The 24,492-nt window shown below is 37.8% G+C and overlaps 1 protein-coding gene across 1 annotated transcript in view; it reads right to left on the reverse strand.

The window, feature by feature from the left end:
• Nucleotides 1-2,008: 2,008 nt before the first annotated feature.
• Nucleotides 2,009-24,492, reverse strand: part of TOX (thymocyte selection associated high mobility group box) — a 217,326-nt gene continuing 194,842 nt past the window's right edge. Inside the window, exons 7-9 of the mRNA XM_053970238.1 lie at nt 15,236-15,622; nt 6,232-6,383; nt 2,009-4,359 (exon numbers count right to left, since the gene is read on the reverse strand). Coding sequence (XP_053826213.1) covers nt 4,323-4,359; nt 6,232-6,383; nt 15,236-15,622 — 576 coding nt within the window. The 3' untranslated portion in view covers nt 2,009-4,322. The remainder of the gene's footprint in view (nt 4,360-6,231; nt 6,384-15,235; nt 15,623-24,492) is intronic.

Here is a 24,492-nt window from a genome sequence, read left to right on the forward strand (position 1 = left end):
TTAATCTTTTCCTTGACAGCCCATCAGAGCAATTATACTCAGACTCGTTGTAAACACACAATTGTCAGAGGGTAAGGATCTTCTCTGCAGTGTACTGTGGATTTTTGCACACAGATTATTTTCCAGATAGGTAGGCTTGCTTTTCTTTTCCTCTTCCTCTCTCTTTTTTTCCCCTCTCTCGTTTTATTTTCAGGCATATTATATGATTGCCAGCTTGGTATTAGCCTGAACAAAATTTCTTTGTAAAGTGTCTATCACAGCAAGTCCTTAATAGAATGTGAAATGGTGACAGTCACAGGATCCATGCAGATGCACATTTGCTAGTGGGTTTCTCTAATTAGGCAGTAACTGTGACAGACTCTGAAATGTTACAAGTCATTGTTCTCACTTGTCCTCTTGTTGGTGAAGTAAGAGCTACATTTGAGATGTGATTTAATGTGCTGCTGGGTAATAATAAAATACATGGGTTTGCAAAGGAAAGCAAATGGTGTCTGTGAGACCTGACACAAAGCACCTTGTGTTCTCCAAGGTGCTCAGCACCTCCTGCAGCACTGCCAGCAAACTGCTATACCCACAAAATAATATTTTATTTCAATGCAAAAGGGCTTGAAAACACCAGAAAAAATAATTAACAGGGTAATGGCTGTTTATCTGTCTACCTGCCTATCTATCTATCTATCTATCTTTTTGACTATATCTATACCTCTGTCTGTAACTATAACTGCCTCTATACCTACCTATCAATGGGAGTCCAGAGGAGTAACTCCTGTATGGGCTACATAACATCTCTTTAGCTACTTCTCACAGTATGTGCAAAATACAGATTTTTACCTACTCCATTTTCCCAGAGCACAGAAAGATGTCTCTGTGGATCTGCCATGTTTACAGGACTGGGGAGAAAGGCAAACGCAGACTTAAAGATGGTAGTTCAGGGTGGGATGATGTCTCAAAAGGCTAAAGAAGGTAGTAAGAGTGTGTTTTACCTTCCAGTAATGAGCTCTTTTTTTGTTGGTTTTCCTGTTTACAGAGGAGCCTCTCAGGGAATATTTGGCAGACACCACTGGAATCAGGAGCTGGTATTTGGTGAGAGAGAGAGCAGTGGGCATGAATACATTGCATTTCCCTGTGAATGGCTAGGGCCCTCTATGAATACATTACTTACTTACTGCCTGTGGATGAGTGTGAGGGGAAAATCCTATGGCAGGCCCATTTGAATTAGAATTTGGCTTCTTTGGTCAGAGGCAGCAGCTGGATGAGATTTCTGCTTGGAACACATGTGAGTCTGGGGATAGAGAGACCAGGATATCTCCTGTCACCAGAACATGGCACACTGAGAGCAGCAGTAAAATCAAAGAGCTTTTCCTTTTTAAAACCTCTGCTTACCTTGTGCAAGCACATGGGATTTACAATGTGCAGTGTGTGTATGTTGCCAACTTTGCATTCTGTCCACCATGTTTTAAAAATAATTTAAAAGTGTATTATTTTCAATGAATGGCAGACAATTTCCTTTGGTTTCTATCACTCTGACAGATGTTTTTATTATATTTTCTTGCTGTTACTGTGTTGCTTCCATGTGCAGGTTGCTTAGTTGCTGTGTGCTTTCTCATTATCGTGGTTAGGCCAGATGGTGACTTACAACCAGTGACTGGGTGTCTGTGTTACCGTGGTGCCTAAGGCACAGTGCTGCAGTGAGGGATGGGGCACATCCTCCCTTCAACTCCAGTGGAGTTTCACCTGCTTACAGAAGGATCCCAACCATCTATTGGCAAATTATATCTGTCAATACACAGCTGAAAACAAACAGCAGACTGCCCATGGCTGGCAACCGTTTATTTTTCTGAGGTCAGACATGAAGAATTGACATCTATGGATTGAAGCTGGATCTTTCTTTTGGGAAAAAAATGGCTTCAGTACAACCATGGCCAAAAACTGGTTCTTCCTGCACAGTTGGAGAGACTGTGTGCTTTCTGCACAGAGCAGAAACCGGACACAGAACCACACTCAGAGCACTGGATGGGTAAAGTGCTGCACAGAAAACACACCACAGGTTCCCGTGCTGACAGACTGAGAGACACCAACTAGCCAGAGGTTCATACAGAATAAGTATTTTATTCATGATGTATTTTTTTTTTATTTACATTAAAGTTTTCTTGTATTTTGAACTCTGCTTGGATACTGAAATTAACAACTTTATGTGAATGCGCACCTGCTCTAAAAGAAATGAAGATAACACAGTTCTTTTCCATAAAAGAAAAAAGAAAACTGCCTGTCAAAATCAAAGTTGATTTTTCTCATTCCCAGCAATTATCTTTCTCTTTAGAATTAATATGAGTGGAAAATGTAGTTTACTGTAATATAATAAATAGAAGACATTGGGTAATTAGTAGTGCTGGTGTATTTCTGAAGTACTAAACAGACAAACAATAAACTGTGAATTTAATCACAAGTTCTCATAGAGTTTCAAGACAGGAAAATTAGAGCTCTCAGCTACAATTATTTGAGTAATCACATCTGATCTGCATTATTTATTAGTTATTACATGCCAAGTGATTCCGATTGTACATTGCCTGAAATCATTCAGAAGCAAGCACGCCTTTGTTTCTGTTTTATTTTATAAAGAAAAACCAATGGCATTGCCAAATGTGTATTCTATCTGAATTGCTTCCTTTATTTCACACAGAAAATACAAGTCAGTGGTCGTGTCCGTTAATGGGACAGGCATCTGGGACAAAATAATCCAGAAATATATTTTCAGAGCTAGCCTTGATCCCAAATATTGACAAAATACCTTCTTTTGGATATTTTTATCCCTTTCCCTGTGGCTGTTGAACTTACCTTTCATTTTAGGGTTTATTTCTGATATACTCCCTAAAATTCTGTAGGACTTTTGCATATACAATAACATGGCTGAAGCATATTTGGTAATATTTCTTTTGGTAATATGTTTATTCCACTTGACAAATTAACAAAACATGATGAAGTTTCAAGAAGCAGTGTTATGCAGTTTTATTCAGTTAGTTCTGTTGGTTCAAGTCTTAGTTTTGGGCAACTTCCTGCTACAATGCTTTAAAAGGGAATACTTAAAATACCTTTCTTTATTTTCCATAACAACCAAAGAAATAGAGAAATAGTTCTTGGTTACCTTCATTTTCTGCCATTAAAGCAGGTTTGTTGTTATATTTGTCACTGTAAAAACTAAATAAAGTATTCACATCATCAGTTGTGAACAATTTGTGCCAGCAAAAGTTAAAGCGTCAAAGAAACCTCTTTAAAATGCTAACAAATTTACTTACAAACACCTATATTTATTATTTCATAAATAGGCGCAACAGGTTCCATAAAAAAGATTAAATACAGACACAGTATGAAGAAACAATAATACATAGCCATATGTAGAGGTTATAATTTAGCTGTCTCCAATCTGTTTCTGCATCTAATAAAATATCAGGTAAGCATTTGGCAGTTTTATACATAAAAGGACTTAAATGACATTACTAACCAGTACACATAAAGTGATTTTCTTTAAAAAAAAAGCATTTTTTTAGGCAGTACAAAATAAATGTGTTTGCTCTTTATCAACATTAGATTTTTCTCCTAAGTTTTTTGTATTTATTTAATGAGACAAAGCCAATATTTTTAATTAATATAATTTGGGACTACTTTACTTTTTTTCTCCAAATACTTTGAAAATATAGACTATCAGTCAGTTGTTTAAAAATGAAGTAAAAATATGAATGTTTGCCAATTTTACCCTTATTGTGAAATCAATAAACTGGAATGAGCCAGTTTCAATTACAATTAGCTACAAAAACATTCACATTTTATACTCTAGGAGAGTGTAACATAGATGCTATTTACAAACTTGCTATGACTGCTACATCAAGCCATTTAAAAAGTCTTTAGTAGTTTCATATAAACACCCATTATGAAAAACCAATGGAAAATCCAGGACTTTTATCCGAGACATCTACAGTTGCTAAGGCAGTTACTACCGCAGCACTTCACAGCAAAAACCAACATAAAATCTGAATGGTCCAAGTTTCCTTCAGGGAAGAAGAAAAGCAATGTCCGTTATAGGATCTCAGGGAAGGGGTGGAAAGGAGAAAGAAAGAGAAAAAATGGGGAAAAAAAAACAAAGAAAAGGAAAGAAGCAAGACTATTTTTTCCAGAGTGGGTGACCCACAAGCTCAAATAGTCCTAAGTGCTTAGCAACTTGTATTTTCTAATAAAATGCAGAACTGCCTTGACTGCATAAAGCAATCCATGATGAAAAGACTTCCCTGCATTCCTCAGTGAAAGGAAAGGAGAGGTGTTTCAGATTTTCAGGTAAGGTAGAGTGCTTTGTCCCTCTGCATGCCCCTGTTCAAAGAGAAAAAGAACAAATGTGACTTTTTTTTTAATATTTGAAAAATTTTTAGTTCTATTCTTCAAGAAAAAAAAAAAAAAAAAGATCAGCCCACAACCCCACTGCATGTCATTAATTCCAAGCATAACACTGAAGTACAGCTGCATTGCCATGGTAATAATAAGAAAAAGTCATAGTGACTTATAGCAATCTGGAGACCACATCTGTCGTGAAAACTGCACAGGACTGGGACATGGGTTTGAGCACTGGTTTGGGGTAACCTGCACTAGTGGGCTGGTAGCACTGACTATCAAAAACTGCTTGGAGCTCTGGATTTAGAACAGGCCTTGGAATGATGCTCCATAAGAATGATGCTCCATAAGTACCCTATAAGAAGCAGCCACTTTCCTTAGAGGCAGGAGAGCTTCGTTGCATGAATGTAGGTGTCAGTCACTTACTGAGCCTCTGGCATATTTGATTTACTAGTACAGATATAGCCAAAATGTGTTGGATTGGCAGGTTCAGGTAAGCACTTGCAAAGGTACAGCAGGAGCTTAGCAAAGATAGTTTAAGGTCACACACATGGATTTACAAAGGCTTATCTACACAGAGTGCGCTATCTACAGGCATATCTGCTCAGAGAAAGCTGCTGGGCATGGAAAGTTACACCCACTGCACATCTGGAGAGCACTTCTGGGAACAATGGCACGTTGCTTTGCTCCAGAAGAGACCAGGAATCAAATCCACAGGTGGCTGTGGCTCGTGTGGACAGAGGACAGTCTATTCAGAGCTCAGTGTAAGTGGTTGTAAAAGCCTGCAGGCTGGGTAGACTTCAACGAGGGCTTGCAGCACATGTCAAGACACGGTGGTAGAGCACAGAAGTGAAACTGTTCTGCTGAAAAGAGGGCAAGTCATGGGGCAACAGTGATAGGTATGGGAAAGAGTGATGCTGCTGTTCAGGCTAGTTAAAATCTGCCTCAGTGTCAGCATGGTGTAGCGAAGGTGTTATTCTGAAGTAGTAGCCAGAAAAAGATTTCTATTCAGTTCTAGTTTGAGTTCCAGAAACACTTTAAAACAGTAAGGCAAGTGAAATTCTCAGTTTAAGTAAATGTAATGGATGAAACTGGTCTTTAGTTCTGCTTTCTGTCCATTTGTCTGGGCTAGATGTGGCACAACAGCTTTTATCTGTCATTGCCTTGGGGATTCAGGCTAAGTCAAGGGGAGGTCAGGCTGGTGGGCATGTTCACAAGACACAACATCTATAATTTAAAACTGAAAAGATACCTTCTGTTCAGTCTTAAATGTTTCCAGGCAGTTCCTGGCACAGTAACATGGCTCCACAAAAACCATGCTGCCAAAGTTGAAGGTTTGAAGTGGTTATATGGCCATAGGGCTCCTACAGGTATAGTGTTTTGTTGCTGGTTACAATCATATGTTCTTCATGCCATTCTCTTCCATGTATCTTGTATCCCATGTATCAGCCCTGCTTCTCACTGATGTGGTTTTTCATGACCCAAGCTAGTTATTTTCATGACCCAGACTAAAAAACAGTTCATGTCATTTGCCTCTCATTGAGACATAGTGTTTATGAAACTTCTTTCTTACTCCTCCCTAAGGTTTCAGTTCTGATCTTCTGTGGAATGCAAGTTCTCTGAGACCTAGAAAATGTATGTGCTGTGATAAGGTGACAACAATGTCTAATAAATGTATGTATTGAACAATTGCTCTCCCACAACAGACTAACTGCTGAATAAGTACAGGGCCTTCACAGATACACTTCAGAAACACTGTAGGGAAACGGGCAACAATGCTGTTCCCAAATTCTCTATCATATACTTGTGTCATGAATGTTGCTCAACACAAGGTGGCATTCACTGGCTGCTTACCCATTACTGCAGTAGTCATTATTCCAGTCCACAGTCTGTGCTGGAGGATTTCTGCACCCTGAACGAACATACTCCATTGCTTGGGTAACAACTTGTGCAGCTGTTGATGTTGGATTGATGATATTCTGATAATCAGGCTGAAGAGTAAATCCCTAGAGGAAAAAACAAGTACATTACAAAGTATGGAAAAAGAGTAACAGGTTGGGTGCATTAAAAAAAGTAAAAATGCAGACTGTACTGTGCAATGGTAGAGAATACTTCTTTTCCAGGTGTGATTTTGATTATAAAACCTAAAATACACAAAAATGTGTAGCTGCTTTCTAAGCTTTAAAACCTTTCTTTGGTTTGAGAAATGAAACACTGCCAAAGCGTTCACTGTTACACAGTCACAGGATGGAACTAAAGGAGACAGCAGAAACAATTCAAAACCAAGAGAACAACTCAATCAGCACTGGGACAAAAAGGTCTGTTTGCTCCTTGGAGCTTCCATTTAGATTAAACGTAAGCATACACACTAGTCACTAATTCCCAGAATATGCAACAGAATCTTTTTGAAGGATGTAGGCAGCAGGTGGCTGACTGTTTTATTAGACTACACCTATTCACGTATTGTTCTCAAAACCCTTTTTCTTCATTCAGTCACAAAGGGACCATCTGCTGCTTCTTTTATTTGCACTTCTCTCTCAACTAAACGGAAATTCAACCAAAGCTTTTTAACAGTTGTTGGACTAATGTAGTGAAAGTAGCACAGAATAACTTGCTTTTGAAACCAAGGAGATAACAAAGAAAGTGGAAGTTACAAAGAGACATCTAACCAGCTCCCTGAATTTTCTGTCATATGAAAAGCCATAATAATTTTTAGCTCTTTTGATATATTCTGATGTTTAAATATTGTGTTTCAAACCCAGGAGAACAATTGAAATTTCAAGGCTACTGTATCTGGTTCACCCTGTACATCGTGCTCCTGTAAAGTAGGAAGAGCTGTCTATACTGAGTAAAATCATGGGAATGTTGTATGAAAGCAATCGACGTCTACTGAAAAAATCCAGACCAAACTCCTTCCTGGGGCAAGGGCATACAATTCCCACTGCAGTTATCTGGATGCATAGCTACTAAATCAGAAATGGAACTTGCACCAAGATGCCTAGTTTGGAAACTCATTCTTTCCAGTCGAAGCCCATATACAGAATAGATAGAAGTAACTCTCATAGCTTTTTGTTGATTCAGTGTTAGTGCATTGTGTGTGATTGCTTTTCTTACACAGCCTTCATTAGGACAGGAATTTTGTGGACAGATTTTTTTTTTTTTCCTGCAGATTTAAGAAGGCAGCCATGCTACCTTTTGTCAAGATAAATGAATATTTTCAGCTTTCACTTGTCCCCCTTCATCCACAGAAATTACCTTTCTTCAAATGGAATGTCACTTCCTTCTTCTCATCCCTCTTCCTTGGCTGTTCCCTGAGGTCCTACAGGTGTTTTGCTCCACCTCTCAAGTGCACTGCCACCTCACTCCACTCATCCTGATCACGGGTTTTAGTCTAGGCCATAAATGACTGCAACTTTATTTCTTAATCTTTTCCATACGGAGATTACCCTGAGTAACACTTCAGTACCTTAAACACTCTTGGAAACCTCACTTTATCCCTGTTGACTCCAAGAAACAGACTATTAGTAGTGAGCAAGTTTACAGCTGAATTCTGCAACTAGTTGCCATGCTATTTATATACTGCCCCGATAAAGAGATTAAATAAAGCCTTCCCGTGGTGGGTTTTACACCCATGGGGATGGTAACCCCCATGCTCTGAACACTGCTTTTTCACCAGGCTCTAAACCTGTGCAGCAAGCTGCAGAGACAACCCCCATACCTGCAACAGATCCAAAGGAAACAGTAATTGAGCCGATTTCCTAATGACTTTAATTGGAGTTTGGGTAATTAGAAGGCAGAAAATTTGGGTTTGTATACCACTGACATAATTTTTATACAAAGCATCAAACATAAGGTCTTTTTAATTTAGCTGTAAGAGGAGACCAACCACAGAAACACATCCTACACCCAGGCACTCAGATTTACCTTTGGTAGCAAATCCCCTGACCTATCATATATACAGGAAAAACACTATATAGGGACAATTGCCAGTAGCAAAGTGTGCAAGTGAGCAGGCACAGAGACTCAAGTACTCATAAAGTCATAAAACGGTTTGGGTTGGAAGGGACCTTAAAGATCATCTGGTGGGGAGGGACGCCTTCCACTAAACCAGTTGCTCATAGCTCCATCCAATCTGGCCTTGAACACTTCCAGGGAGAGGAAACAAACTCTCTGGACAACACTTATGCAGCAAGGAGACAGTTCCTCCAAATTCGAGGAAGAGACCACCAGTACAATATCCATTCCATTTCTTCTGGACTTAGGATAAATAAATAGCTTAGGTGTCAGAGAATGGTCCTGGGTTTTAACTCAGGAACTGGGTGAGGATGCATTCTCATATTTTTTCAGGTTTTCTGTGTGACCGCAGCGAAATTGGTTTGGCTCTCTTCCAGCAAAACATGTGTGCACGTGTGTTTGAACTGAATTGGTACCTCTCATGTTAAGGTTGGGGCTGCAGAGCCAAATTTAATTCTCCTACCTGCAAAATAAGGCGTAACAATGCTTTCATCTTGTACCTGACAAGTCTATTTAGTTTACGGCTGCCTGGGACTGGGGTTTGTTTCTTAGGGCACACTCAGGTGATAAATGCTAACATGGTGCAGGGGCATCTGGGCCAGGCTCCAGTCCCAGAAGGGTCTCAGTGGTCCCTCTGGGGGTTGAGGGCCACCAGAATACCTGCACCGTGGGTGATGGAAAGCATGCTCATTAAAGCCAAGTCATTTAAGCAACCTCAACTCAGTATGAAGGACTGATAAAGTATGGTACTGTTTAAGATACAAACAAAAATTACTTCAGCTTTTTCATCAACAGAAAAAGCTCTGAAAATAAAGATCTGTAGAACAGAGAGAAACAGCCTTGTACCAGGCTTGTGGTAAATATTTGGGTATTATTTATGTAAGCCCTTAACAAACAATGATGAAATAAAAAGTGCTCAGAAAATGAGTGCTTTGAGGTCTAATTAAACAATGCTGAATGTTTTTGCATTGTAATGCTCAAGAGAAAATCATCAACTGTTTTGCAACATGCCTAGAATTTTAAATTTCATTTTCTTGTCCCAGATTGAAATAAAAATAGGGAACTTGATAAAGATTAATTTGATGTCAGGAGGGACATTTGCTCTTTAATTAGATTTCTGTAGCCCTAGCAGTTGTGTTGTGCCACTGTAGCAGGTCCTAAAAAGCCTGCAGCAGAACTAAAGAGTGATCCTCATCTCCACACTTTACTAGGAACTAATTTCATTTCCTGCCTGTCTGGAGAGGTATTTTCAACAGGCATCAATGTTTTTGTCTTCACAACTGATTTATTCATCAATCTCAATGTGATATTTTAAACCTTTAAATTACATCCAAATCCTAAAGCATCTGTTTATTACACAAGGAAATTGAAAATCTGTCTGTGTGATATCATACAAAGATTTTTCCTTAAGGTTATAAAGGAAGTTGACAGATATTAATGATTTTTTTTTCTCTTGACCTCATTCGAAGACAAAGCTTAACAAAAAACAAGAAGAAATCTGGACAAATACAGCAAGTTCCTGAGTTTGCTGTATATAAAATATATACCAGAAAAAATGAGGTTATTATTTTTGCCAGGCTATGCAATCATCTTTCTGTATACATTTATTTTCTAAAGGAAAAGAAATACCTAAAAGTAGACTGAAATGAATTATTATTAAAAAAAAAAAAAAGACATACATTAATCTTCTGGTGCTTCATTATGCATAGGTACTTGCAGCCATGGCTACTAGACATGAAGAATCTAGTTTTGCTTCCTTTACCTGTGAACTGAAATGGGACAGAGTTGGACATGGGACTCACAATCCCATGCAATGTGTGGGGGATGGATTTTGAGCAGGGAAGGTGATGCTTCCAGTTGGGCTACTTAAAAGGGCTCCTTAACAAGATCTGGGTGTATTAAGGAGGGAGTGAATCCTCATTCTCATCACTCTTCACACCAAAGAGCACAGTGAACAGGCTGGATAGAGGTGCATGCTCAGAAAGAGGCACAAATGTCTGTGTGAGTAGAGAAAGGAAAGAATGACCTTGCAAGTGAAAACAGGCTGCAGCTTCAGCTGCTGTTTCAGCCTGAACTTTGGAGAAACTGAATGTCAAGGGTTAATAATCAGATCATCTAAGGCCAACTGAGTAAAAATTAAACATCATGTCAAACCTAAGAAACAGACTGGAGAGAAACAACTCTGTAACAGTCAAAAATTATACAGTGATAAGATGCTCATATGAGCATTTAATGAAAGAAAAATCACTCTACTGTGAGTCTACCTATATGTCAAAGGTGGATAAAAGAAAAACTACGATTTTGACTTTGAAAAGTAAAACTTTAACACAGCTCCTGTTAATGAAGTTAAGAAAATTATAATTAATTTCAGAATTAGAAGTTAAAGAAAATAAAAATCAAGATTTAATTTTAAGTATGAGAATAGAACTAATTTTTTTTTTTAAATAGTTTAAAGGATTGTCACTGTAAACAAGTACCCCAAAGGTCTACAGTAATGACCCTTTTAAAATTTATTCATTAACTGTTGGAACAGAAGAGGAAAAAGACAAAATAATCTACTTCCAAGAAGTAACAATTTAGTTAATTCAGAGAAGTTTGTTTAAAAGAAATTTAAAAATAATTACTAATGCTAGGCATATGACCAGAATGCTAATACCAAAATTTTACATTGCATTTCAGAACAATTTGGATGCATTGCATCAGCTGCATACTCCACATAGTTAATTGATTTTAAAAATAACAGAAATTGTGCAGTCACTGAGGACTTTTGGCTACCAACACTTCTAATTTTTTTGATGTTCTGTAGTTTCTGTGGCTCCTCAAAGGAGATTGCCCTTCTCCAGCTGGCAGTCACCCTTGATATGGCAGCTGCACACGTGCAGGCAAGGAGTGCTGGATATGGAGAAAGACATGTTATTCCCTGTAGAGCTGATAAAGATCAGCTCATTGTCCTGGAAGCAGTGGGAACAGAATTCTCTCCCCAGGTCAGCACTTCTTATCAGTCCCTCCTCAAACTTTGCATAGAGGAGTTTGTGAATTTACACACAATGTTTTTTGGAGAACTGTGTTCCTGCCTGCCAGGACTGAAATCTGGATGTCTTTGTGGTTTTTCTTGGAATTGGCAGTTCTTCAGACATTCTACAAGATGGTCTTTGATATGAAGCTATCCTCCTTTTCCTGGAGAAAATGACTGACCAAATGTCACAGAGCCAGAGTTCAAGCAGGGGATTCACAGAGCCTGCTACTGTTGAGTGTCACACTAGTGAGCCATGAACTATTTCAAAGAGGGATGTTTGGAAAAAAAGGACAAAAAAAAAGAAAAAAAAAAAAAAAGAAGAAGAAAAAAAAAGAAAAAAAGTGAACCCACAATTGATGATTTCTGCTTCTAACATGCCTCCAGCACAGTCTGCAATGAAGACACCCAGGCAGGTGAGCCAACAACTGCAGTAGAAAACTGCTCTGCTGGGAAGCTGTTGGCAGACCTACTCTTCTCTTGCCTATTAAGCTCCATGCTGCAGTGTGACATGACGAAATTTGCTTCTTTTTTTTCTTATAGCGTATTAGTCTATTTAGTATGAATAGTGCAGAGGCTTCCAAAGAGGAAAATGACTCCTGTTGCAAGTCACTCCCTAGGGAGCAGTATGTTAACTAGCTTCTGTTCTTGCTGCCTTCATGGAGTCTTTGGAAAGGTTTATGGTGGCCATACCTAAGCATGGAGGAAATAAAACAACCTGATGGAAGAGGAAGTGAAAAAAAATTGGTTTAAAAGCAACTATTGCTCTGCTTTCTCAGAATTCATATTCTTCCATTCTTCTTGGCCTTTTATTCAGAAGAATGTTCTACACAGTGCTGTTTGGGACTGAACATCACATCCAGACCTCCCCTTCCCTCCTCACCACACACCAGACAGACAGTGTGGTGCCTCCTCTTTCTCGTTCCTGCTGTTGACTCTGAGCTGCTGGGAGAGCTCCATTTTTCTCCCACTACATCTTTTCCTCTTTAACAAACTCTGTGATCCAGCAGAGTGTTTGCTCTATTTCAGCAGAAGGGAGAGCAGTTGTCAAATTGTCCTTTGACAATTGAGTCAGAAAGGCCCTTACTTTTAGGTTGTAGTCTCTTGACTTTTTGCTATTTGCCTCCCGGTGCCCAACCAGTCTTCTATGTTCTAACACAACATGAAATCCTGGTGTTTTGTTTTCTATGATTTCTTGACTAAAAAGGGTAATACCTAAGAAACTGAGCAGGATACCACTGTTCTGTTCTATTCTGTCATGGCAAATCATGGTATTGTTAGTACACCTCTAGCCCTATAATGTAATTCACATTTTGCTATATTTAAATTCAATTCACAAACTCTATAAGCTGTTGTATGTTAAAAAAACACCCAAACAAATATTCCAAAGTGTAATGACATAGATTTTCGAGAGCTTAAAAGCCGCATGACTGTAAAGCAAAAGCAGGAGTGTAAGAAATATAAATTGGCTTGTAGATATTACACAGTAATTGAAGAGACATGTAGGTGAAGCACAGCAGTGAAGCATTTCAACAAGTAACAAGCACCTTGAGTGAAACAGAAATATCTCACCACAGTATCCTCATTAAAAGCATCAGCCTTTCTGACTAAGTAATATGAGTTGGTAGAAAGCATTTGACCTAAAATTTTGTGAGTTTAACAGGAACACAGAGGTACAACATTTTTACTTAACTATAATTGTCATTAGTTAAAAAAATGACTCATCATGATAAAGGTGTACATTCTGACTTCTAGAGACCAGTTTTCTACAGCCAAGTTGTAGAAAACTTAAGTTTTTTCTTAAGCTAGAAACAAGTCAACTGTGTGCTATATATAGCACAGATGACTGAAAGTACTTTCAAACCATGGATGCACACACCTTACGCTACAAGCTTACAACTTGTCAAAATAAACATTAGCAGATTCATACTACATTACATTTTCTTTGGTAGAGAGTTTAGAGTAATGCCTAAGTGTTCATTCATACAAAAATGATGGTTTATGTATAAATATGTAAGTATCTAATATCTGCATTACATCTTTTGCTAGCCCCAACTCTACTATTAATTCACTAAATACAGACAGATTTTCAAACCTATTCAGTAAATTATGCCTAACAATTCTGGAAAAGACATAAGGAATTCTGCATTGGACAACTAATATACAAGTGACACTGAAGCTGGCAAACAATCTGAACTTGGAAGACTGAATCCCTGTGCAATAAAAACTCGTTGAAATATAACTACAGGATCTCAACAGGTGGCTGTCACAGCTGTAATTTCTCATGTTTGGTAAATGAACCAGAGTATTGCTTTGTCTCTCATTGCTATGAGCCTTCAGGTTCAGCCAGGATTCCTCTGGGCTTAGGATCTCCAGACAGACCCTCCTGGCTCACCTGCCTAGGACTTCCTCTAGCTAATTCCAGCTGCCCAGGTTTGGGGTCAGCTCCTGAGTTTCTCTGAGACTTGAGCATGGCTCTCCTGGAACACTCACAGTAACTGCAGGAAAACCTCCATAAATACATGACTCCACATATGTGTGGTCATAAGTCTGTTGAGTCTGTTTTCTTTGATAGGGAAAAATTGACTGAACTAGGAAAAAGTTGTGAACACTTTACAAGTTTTCCTTCCTGATTACTCCAAATTACTCCTGAGACTAAGATCAAAGTCTCAGAATAAATCCAAATCATCCTGAGCATATCTTGATTTATCTCCTGAACAGCTAAGTTTATCAGTCCAAATTGCTTTCAACACTTTTGGGGTTTTTTTCTGCTTTGGAAAATTTCTTCCCCCGTTAAATTTTTCTCCCAGCAAGAAGCTATGGTTTGTGTTCAAGTATTCCCAATTCTAAAGACCAATCTTGAGATGAAATGTTTCTGGCTTGGAAAGCAAATGCCAATGCCTTGTTAGCAAAGGTGAATTTTTAGAGAAATATAAAACATGGAGCAACTTTATGACTATGTATTATCAGCCAGTACTGACAAGTTTTGTGTATACAAATTTTGTAGATTCTTTCAATTCCATTCAAAAAATTTTCATTTTAATGCCACTTTGCAAAGCAAGATATTACTATTGATAGTCAAATCTCATACAATACAAATGGAAATTTTCTCTCACACAATCAGCGGTTTATCTGCTCTCTTTATATTCCTCTGTAAAACTGGAAGGCATAATACCACGGATGGTCTGCATTAACTCAGAACTCGTAGGAAATATATTGAGAATCAGCTATCTAAAACATTCAGAGTAGGGAAAAAAAAAACAAACAGAAAAGCCCCATATTGGGATGATGGTCACAGCCCATTTATTTCCAGTAAAAAGAAGGTATATCTATTTAGCAAAATGAAGTTATGAATGTGGAGTAATGTAACTTGTGAACACTTGTGTTCACTTAATTTAACATGTTCAGCACAACTTGGGTTGCTTTATGTTTCCTCTGACAGTTCCACACCACAGTCAGCACAAGGATAACAGCATAAGCTACAATCATATATTTTCTCGACATGCCTGCCTTTTGTTTGTGAAGTGTGGCTCCTGAAAGCTTTGCATTTCACTATTTCAGGGTAGTCACAGATTTGCAGATGGATCTATGGACAGTGATGGACATTGTCGCTAGCACAAACACTTCTACTGCAGTTGTCCATCATCTAGTTAAACTCCTTCATTTGTTCTTGCCTTGAAAGACTAAGCCTATACTACCATGATTTTGGAACCTGCAAAATTAAAACTAATCTAAATCTCTCTCACTGTGCCAACTTCTGGATGACTCCCCTCCCCACGCCCTCCCCAAAAATAAAATAATTCCCCAGAGAACTGAAAAGCTCCAACTTACTTGCTGCATTGTAGGTGAGTGTAAAGCAGACTGGACCTGCATTGGTAGCTGGTTTCCAATGGACTGCTGCATTGGGATTGGCTGGTGCTGCTGGATGTTGAGATGCTGGTGCAGAGGAGGGCTAATCTGAAGCGGTGGAGGAGGGGACACAGCCATGTTGGCTATGGAAACAGTCACTGGCATTTGGTTGTTGGGCTTGGGCGCTATGTTCCTGGGGATATTGGCATGCATGGCGGTGATGTGAGGATTCATTCCTGGTTGTTGGTGGTAGTGGGAACTGAGGTACAGTGCAGAGTGAGCCTGGGCAGGCCCATGAAACACTGACTGCTTTGAATTCATCATCTGAGGTTGTGGGGAGGCTTTAACATCAACAGGTTCGCTGTAGCTCTGTTGGAGAAAAGAAAAATCAGAAAATACTTAGAAACTACCAAATATGGCTCTTCTACCCCATGAAGTCTATTTAAGAGCCACACCATAGGCAAACATTTATCTGGACCTTCAAATTTTCCTTGAAATGGAGTTTGGTTATTACTCTAGAAAAATAATTAATCCCTTTCACCTTACACTTTTGCCTTCAACATTGTAAAAAAAAAAAAAAAAAAAATTAGGTCCTTTGTTTCCTGGTCTAGCCTGGCGTTTTCTTTATCCAAACTTGGAACTGCCATCACTGATCTAATATCTTACACAACCAAGGCAACCAAGCCTGACACATTTTTTTCACATAAGCAGCCACTATTATTGTCCTCAGATTTCATGGCCTAGTTGAAAGGAGAATTAGGAGGGTGGGTTACAGCAAAACTCTGTAGTGATTTTTGACATGTCTTGTTTTCCCATCTGCAAACCATGAATAAGATTTTCAATGTCTTTTACCATATACATTTATATTGCTAATTATTATTTATCAGTTACTTAACATGATGAAGAGGTTAGACCCCATCCTCAGCTGTTCTGCTGCATGGAACAAATACACTAGCTGCTGTGCCAATGCTTTTATTTTGATATATTTTGTGTTGGAATGCTATCCATGCCATCAAACATATTACATAGGCCATGCATTAAGAAAAATAGGAATACTCTGAATAATTTCTCTTTTAGCAAAACATGCTTTATTAATCCAATTCATAAGGCTCTGAAAATTCTGTTTAAAACCTATAGCTATATAAATGTTAGCCTGCACAAGATATAGGGAAGTTATTGTTAGTCTAAAGCTAAAAGAATACAACATAGAATATGAGAAAATATGAAAATTCTGCAGTTTTCAGAAATATTATGGTCTGGCCAGATCTCCTAAAGTTACTAATAATAAAACTTCTCCATTAATGAATATGAATTTTAATAATACTTTTTGCTCTAATATTTCTAATTTGCTACATTTGGTTAAACTCAATTTGCTCAATAGTTTTCATACATTTATTTTCTTAGGTATCCGGAGTGCTAACTGTGTGCTCAAATAAATGATGAAAAAAAAATTGATAATTAACTCACATATGCTTATAGGTGGGAATTGTAATTTGAAGTTAAGACATACTGGGATTAATAGTCAGTGAAAGGTGAAACATGCTGGAAAAAAAATGGCAGAAATGTCCCTCTGGAGAAAGTCACTTTGTCAAAACAAGGCGGAAAGACGAATACACGCCCTTATTCTGTGATCTCCGTGTCATGTTTGCTCAGTTTACAAGTCAGAGTAAGTTTCGTGTTATTCTCAGCACTCCAGGGTCAGTGAAGTCTATTTGTATTCCTTCTGAAGGATGCACCATCACCAACAATCTGTTGACACGAGCACTACTGAAATTGCTTCATTATATGCGATGATGAAGATGAGAATGATAACTTCCTTTTCCCTATGTGTAACTGCAGTTCCATTAGCAAAAACCCCCTTGTTTTCTCCAGTAAATGAAGGAAAATTAAATGAATATGAAAAAATTAATGCAAATCTCTGTCTCTGAGGATCTGCCTAGCTCTGCTTGCATGAGGGTGTACACGTGTGCAATATATATTATGTTCACGTTTGCAAGATTCAGATGCAGACATAAAAGCCTGAAAGTAGCTGAAAAATCTGTCATTATTTGGATATTATTTTTTAAACACTGAATTAATGTTCATGAAAACATGGGAGGAATTTTCCCCACCTCTTCCCCGTTGTATTTTTAGAACACTCCATAGTGTAGAAGCAATGACTGGCAGGTTTGCTGAAATTTCAGCAATTCAGAAGGTTTGTTAATTAGCAGCATGGTGAGGAGACTCCTCTTCAGTGTCCCATGCTTATTACACATTACAGGAGGTACAGGCTGTGTTCTTTCTTGAGAGACTTGGAACTTTTACTGAGAGCATAGTCCCCTCATGGAAACAGCTTGTCTGTCCATGATGTAGCTGGCAGGCTCTCTGTGGTCCAAGCAGGGATAATTGCTCCTGAAGTGTCTAAGGGCAGATTGGCTAAACTAATCCTCCTGGTGAGGTGAGTGCTGCAAAAAGCCTTTGGTGACATACTGATATACACTTCTATTTCATTTGTAACTACAAAGATGCTGCCATACATCCCTTTAACAAAGATACAGGGAAGCAATCTAATTACTGGACAATTCTGAGTTCACACATAAGTGGTGGATGCATGGCCCACACTGATAAAATTACAGACATATAGATTGTATAATTTGATGCATTAAATGCTGAATTATGTTAAGAGGAATTGCAGAGTCCCTGGTCAGAGGTGAATGTAACACTTATTACAACTCTGAGAAGAGCTCTGCAAAGTGATCAAAAGGGACAGTTTCAGTTGTCTCAAGCTGTGAATCAGCTTTCTATGTTTCACCACCTCTTGATCCAGTAAAAAGCACAAAACTTCAGTTTAAGACCAAGTGTTTTGCTGTAACTTAGGATGCTATAAGTCATATGTGATGTGAAACCAAATTCTCCAAAATCAGTGTAAAACACATCAATATTATCAGTTACTGGAATCTTGATAAATTAAGCTATTAAATGCCATTCTCCAGCATACTGCACTTTCAGCATTTTTACTTCAGCTGGGTCAGAAACACAGATTTTGTAAGTATTGCTGGAGCTAATAAAATAGGTGATGTCAAGTATTTCAGTTTTGTGACGTCACTTTGCTGTGAAATAAAACAAGAAGCATGTATGACACACAGGTCACACTATGATTTTGGGCCCAATTGCTGCTTTCAGAGACTAGAATAGGCATTGCACTGGTCCAATGCAGCATCAGACAGTCTTAGACATGGACTTTTACTATGAGTAAAAATTGGAATTAAGAAAGAATGGATTTGACTGTCCAATAAAGGCTTCAAATGCACAGTTACATTCCCTACTTTGCAGGTTGGATTTCAGCCAATTTTCTCTTGACTTATCCAAGGAGAAGAGCACACAAATAATTTAAAAAGCTCTCCCAAACCTCTAATTAATCTGCCCCAAACCAACACAGACAACTTACATCACTAATATATATTGTGATAAAAGATGAATTTCTAGGACAAAATTCAGATATATGCAGTAGAGACCAAAATTACAAATCCACACACACAGGCCACCAAACACTGGGGCCTAGTAAATCCTAAATGCTAAAAAGTCTTCTACTAGACCTGTAGTGAGAACATCCTCCATCACAACTAGCTGGAGAATGGTGGTGTAGACGCACCACTAGAGGGTGACAGAATATTACATTTAGTTAATGGCAGGTGGTGGTATTTTACATGAACATACACTATGGTGACAAATTAGTTTTTCCCAACAGTCCTTTATGCTCTTTGAGTGGCTTATACTTGTTCTGGAAAACAAGTTGAAGCCTTACTAAAAATCTTAACATTCTTCATGGTCTAGGAGAAGGATTGGAGCTGTCTCTCCTTCTAACATCATCACCTAATACTCTTGTCTAAATTAAATAAAAAAATAAATCAGAAGGTGAAGACAAGATAGGTAGGCCAAGGCGATTGAATGGTACAGAGAAAGTGTGTCTTCCCTTAAGGCACAACACAAATCCCCTTCCCATCCCCTCCCCACAAAAGAATCTGTTGCTTTACTGAAACATGAAGAAAACAGGGAAGAACAGTTTGAAATCCCAACAGAAAGATAATGAAAGTAGAAGAGAAATAGGAAAAAGAAAGGAATAAAATAAGTACTACTGTAATTCTGATGATAGCAAGCATAATTGTATTAACTAAAATTACTGGTGGTGCATGACCCTTGGTCCACAAAATTATTTTATTTGTCCAATATTTTCAAGGAAGTGAGTGATGATGCAGATGAGTGCTGTTCTTAACAGAAAGCATTCAGGGTGGATATTTTTGCACAAAGTTTGGAAAGTGCTGAATCAAGTTCTTCCCCATGATTTTCACCAAACTCATGACTCTCCTTCCAATTTTAGTGCAAAGAGAGCTTTCCATTCACCTCTATTCCCCTACTGTGTGCCAAAACTCCTTATGCTTTATTGCCAAATTAAAGAATTAAATTAGGAATAAGGGGTTAAGCATTGCTCACTTAGTTGTGCTATTCTTTTCTGAAGGGAACTGCTCTGGGACTAGTGGTCATTCTTATCACACTGCATTCAGGCAGAGGGAGTGTGTCTGTTCCTTAGAGGAAAGTGACATTGGGATTTCCCTCATCCCATTTGACTCACTCCTGTGGTTGAGACATTATTTTTGGTAAACACATCCTGCTCAATTTAGCTGTGTTCTAGAAAAAAAAAAAAAAAAAAAGAAGCCTAGATGATGCTATTTTGGCATCTCCATGTCTTTGGGATATAATTTGAAAACTTTGAAACACTTTGAAAACTCACATTTTAAACTCTCACCTATGTATCCGTGTAACCAAACAGGTCTTGAAACCTACACATGGATATTGATTCACTTTCTAAATTGTGTCTGCCTTCTGGCTACTGTTGGAACACAAACATCCATGTGGTTGAAAGTAAAGCAAGGACATGCTTTAACAAGGCAGTACTCTAAGGGCCTGGTCCTTAGAATTTAAAAGGAAAATTTAAAGGAAATTTAAAGGAAAATCTATTATTAATTCAAACAGAATTTGGATCACAGCCCAACACTGTTACTGTTACTTAAGTATTAATGTCTGGATGTCCATTTCATTTTTCATGAAAACCAGGTAGGATCTGACTAATAGAGGCTGAGAATCATTCCCAGTTGATGATCACTACTTTTGACCTCTGATCCATAAGAAGCGTGCCTAGAATCTACAAGTGCCTATTTCCATTGTTAACATGTTAATGCAGTTTTTGTTAGAAATGTTGCCAACAAGTAGGAGTGCATAGATGTATTCACACATGATGTATATAGACATCTTCAACTTATGTAATTTATACATGCTTCATATTCAGAATTCTTATCTACTATAGAATAATATGAGGGAATTAAATAGATTTTTACAATAATTTCACTCTAGTATGCAGTGCTTAACTAATATGGCTTCTTGCAATGTAAAACTAAAAAGTCAGTGTTGTCCCAAAAAAAGCAGAGATGTTCTATTTACAGAGAAAAAAAGGTTTTTTTCTTGTTCGATTGATTTCAGAAAATTAATGATCAAAGCCTTTCAGCTGGAGCAATATAATTTCAGTTGTTTACAGATGAGATATTAGCAAAATGCTTCTTTATTAATAACACCAATTAAGCTCTCCTTTGTAGTAAAATACTCAGTAAATACATTCAGAAAGTTCAGTAAATGTTCTTGGTACTACTGGGTGCTTATGTGTCCTTTAAATATATGCTGAGAGACCTCCTCAAGGGCAAAGTGAGCCTTATGGCCAGTATGCAAACAGCAAACAGTGTAAGCAGCTTTACCTGTGGGCAAACACAACATATTCCAAATTCAGATTTTTTTTTTTTTTTTTTTTTACAAAGCCATAATGGTGTGAGATAGCTCTGTTTTAAATGAGAAACAGGTGTTTCTCTTTAAATAAGAAATGGAGGTCTGGCATCCTCTCTCTGCAGACCAGAACATGCACTATGTGAGGATTTCAAAGCCTGGAAAAGAGCTAAACCTAATTCAGGTTTTACATGAATATGTATCATAAACCTCCATGGTTGCCACATTGTCCCTTTCCAGGATGGTGCCATGCTCACACCTGGTGAGCATGGTGACTGGTGTCTGTCCTTCAGCCATGCTGAAGAATTCAACAATCTTTGGACTCTGTGACCAGAATGAAGGTTACATTCAGGAAACAGGAGTGATTATGTCAGCTGGTACCAGGATGGTCCAGGCTGTGCAGGCTGTGATCAAACTTAGGCAGGCCTGACTCAGCTTAAAAATGAGTTATCTTCAGTACTGTGACATTAAAGAGGCAGATAGAAGGAAATTGGCTGCATATTTATGCAGCTCCTACAAAGCTTACCTAAGCTTAAGTTTGCATCTGCTGCCTTTGCTGTCTCTTTGGTGGAAAGAGCATCTTGAATTGTTTATTCCTTCTCTCAGCTTTTCTGTATTCACATAATCCTGTCTGTTTGTAACATTTTTGACATTTTAGGTGACTTCCAACCCCAAGTTTGTCCTTGAGAAGAATCCCTTTTTCTAGCCTGCATAGGCTCAGCCATTTTATTAATACCCCTGTGAAGATGTTTATGAGAGAATGACTTCTCGCCAGCACTGCTTTCTCTTCCTGCTTAGCTCTCTAACTCCTACAGAGATCCCTTTGATTTAACTCTATCCACTCCAGTAGATAACTCATATGCATATTTGCAGTGCAGCTGCCTTCCTACCTAAGTCACAAGAGGATCTTATCAAATGACATTTCCTATTTTGTTAATTCCAGTCACCTATTGCAATAACAACATCTGTGACTCCAGAGAGTTCAGAAAGCTTTTTGACACATTCTTGATGTTTCAGAAACAAAGGAGTAAGTCATGGGTTGTCATCTATAATTAGTCAAGGTGGCTCAGAAGAACATCTTCAAATCTAAATATACATTTTGTCATCATCTACAGGGGATTGCCATGGATTAATTTAGGATATGTAAGTAAAAATGGATGTTTTATGAATGTAACCTGGGTACATGTGATAAAGGATATGCAACTTTAATTTGATACAAGTGTTTTAATTCCCCAAATGGAAGCACTAGGCTAATAGTGAAATCTAGTTTTATTAACTCACTTCAGAAACAAACACAGTTCCTCTTCAAATCAAAATCTGGCTTCTATCAAGATCAAGACATTTCTGCCACTTTTTGGCAGAAATTATGTGAGAGCATCTCTCAGTTTTTGCACTGCTGAATGCAAAGCATCACATGATTTAGCCTCAAATCAAATTCATGGCACAAACCTAAATATAGTTTACACTTTATTTTCAGCTGCAGTAGATCATTGGTTTCCTTGCTAGACAAAAAAATGTTTGGACTTGTGTTATGATGAGATTAGACAATTGTTTTATAAATACACATTTACTTAGCAGATACTCTGATACATCACATATTTGCACATAAAGGATTTAATTCACGATTCTTTGAAAATTTCTGACTACATGATAACAATTCCAGAAATAATCGAGGTATCACAGAAGCATGAAGTACCTGCTTTGGAAGCTTTTAATTACAGTTTTCTATTTAGCAATTCTAATGGAAAAAGGTAAAACTTGTATGTGTATGTCATCACTCTGGGACTGTTTTGGTTTTGCTTTAAGCGAAATATTGCTGTATGCCTTGTAGCACTTTAATAGCTACCAAAACCAAAAAGTCATGCATCAAACATAACTGTATTTTTTATTTATTCTTTCTCTTATGCCTTCACTGAGAACAGCCTAATTGGTTTATGAAATTCCAAAAACATCTGCATGGTCTAGGGTGAGATATAATGTAGGAAAAGCTGTTCTCAGAAGCAGGTGCCTCTTTGCTAGCAGCAGAAGGATGCTGCTCTCTTTGCATGTGAGAGCCAACTTGTTAAAGCACTGACCAGGAGACAAGGCAGTTCAGTCACTAACTCTTGTCAAGAGACATTAAGAATTTTATTCCCAAAAGAAATGTCCTAAGCCCCACCAGGTACTTATTTCAGGAAGGAGTGAGCCAGGATACAGTGCCCCCCTATATCTGAAGCTTGGCTGCTATGAAGCTATGCATTTACAGCAAACAAATTGTGGAGAGAGCATACCTGCACACACACATTTATTTAGGAGTTGGGAAATGAATGATCAGGGAGAACTAATACATCTTATTGCTTTTTTTATATGTTTCTGCTCTCACATATGAAATTGGAAACTAATACCAATTTTATAATTTTAGTTTTGGGTTATATTTGGGTTTTGATTTTGTTTTTGTTTTGGTTTTGTTTGCTTGTTTTGCTGATTTTTGTATTTGTTTTTTTTTTCTTTTTTTTTTTTCCTAATCATGGTCTCCATGTTGCTTTTTACAAGTAGGTCAAATGTTTTCATTTATGTCCACTGCATTTTTAAGAGACTTGAATTCCTTAGGCTGATCATTTTTATTACAACATGGGCAATGTAACAGATACTTTGGGTCCCTGGAACTCTCTGGTTACAAATTGCTGGGCAAATGGCATTAAGGCAATGTCAGTCTTACAGATATGACCTTTAGTTTTCTTATGAACCACAATTGCAAGATGATGGACTAGGAAAAGCAACGTCTGCCATATGTTTCAAGAAGCAATTTTACATGTCCAAAGGGTTTGCACTGTCCACAAAACTGAAATATGTCCAATGTGTTCCTTTCAAACTCAAGTGAGGACACCACTTTGACTTAGATACAGCATCAGAGTTTTGAAATATGCCTGAGTATTTTGAATTGGAATAATATCCTCTTGCTGAGAGGTTTTAGCTTCAGTCATAGACACGAATATGAAGTGTCTATGTTCTAACAGACACTTCATGAAACTTGAAATTGTGTCACTACACAGAGAGAATTAAAGATTCATCTAGTAAAAAAGAATAAAAAAAGGTACGAGAAATCTTTTTTGTACTACTGAAACATACAGCTGTACTGTTATAATTAACAACATATATGTATCACTTATGTGCACATAAATATATTATGCATGTTGAATACATAACATGTATATATTTTTTTATAAATATTCATAGAGGAACCTACGTAATATATGAAAGCATTTAACATTTACCCATATATATCTGTATTAAATATATATTTTTGAAAGATGCAGCAAAAACTCTAATGTCAGCCAGAAAAAAAGGCTGGTTAAGCTAGAAAAAGTGCTTGTTTTATGAAAAAAAGTAAAATTGCAATTCACAGCATTTTATGTAATGCTGTACAAATTACCAGATACCAGAGACTGCAT

The sequence above is a fragment of the Vidua macroura genome, chromosome 1, assembly GCF_024509145.1.
Source record: "Vidua macroura isolate BioBank_ID:100142 chromosome 1, ASM2450914v1, whole genome shotgun sequence".
In the NCBI taxonomy this organism is placed as follows: Eukaryota; Metazoa; Chordata; class Aves; order Passeriformes; family Viduidae; genus Vidua; species Vidua macroura.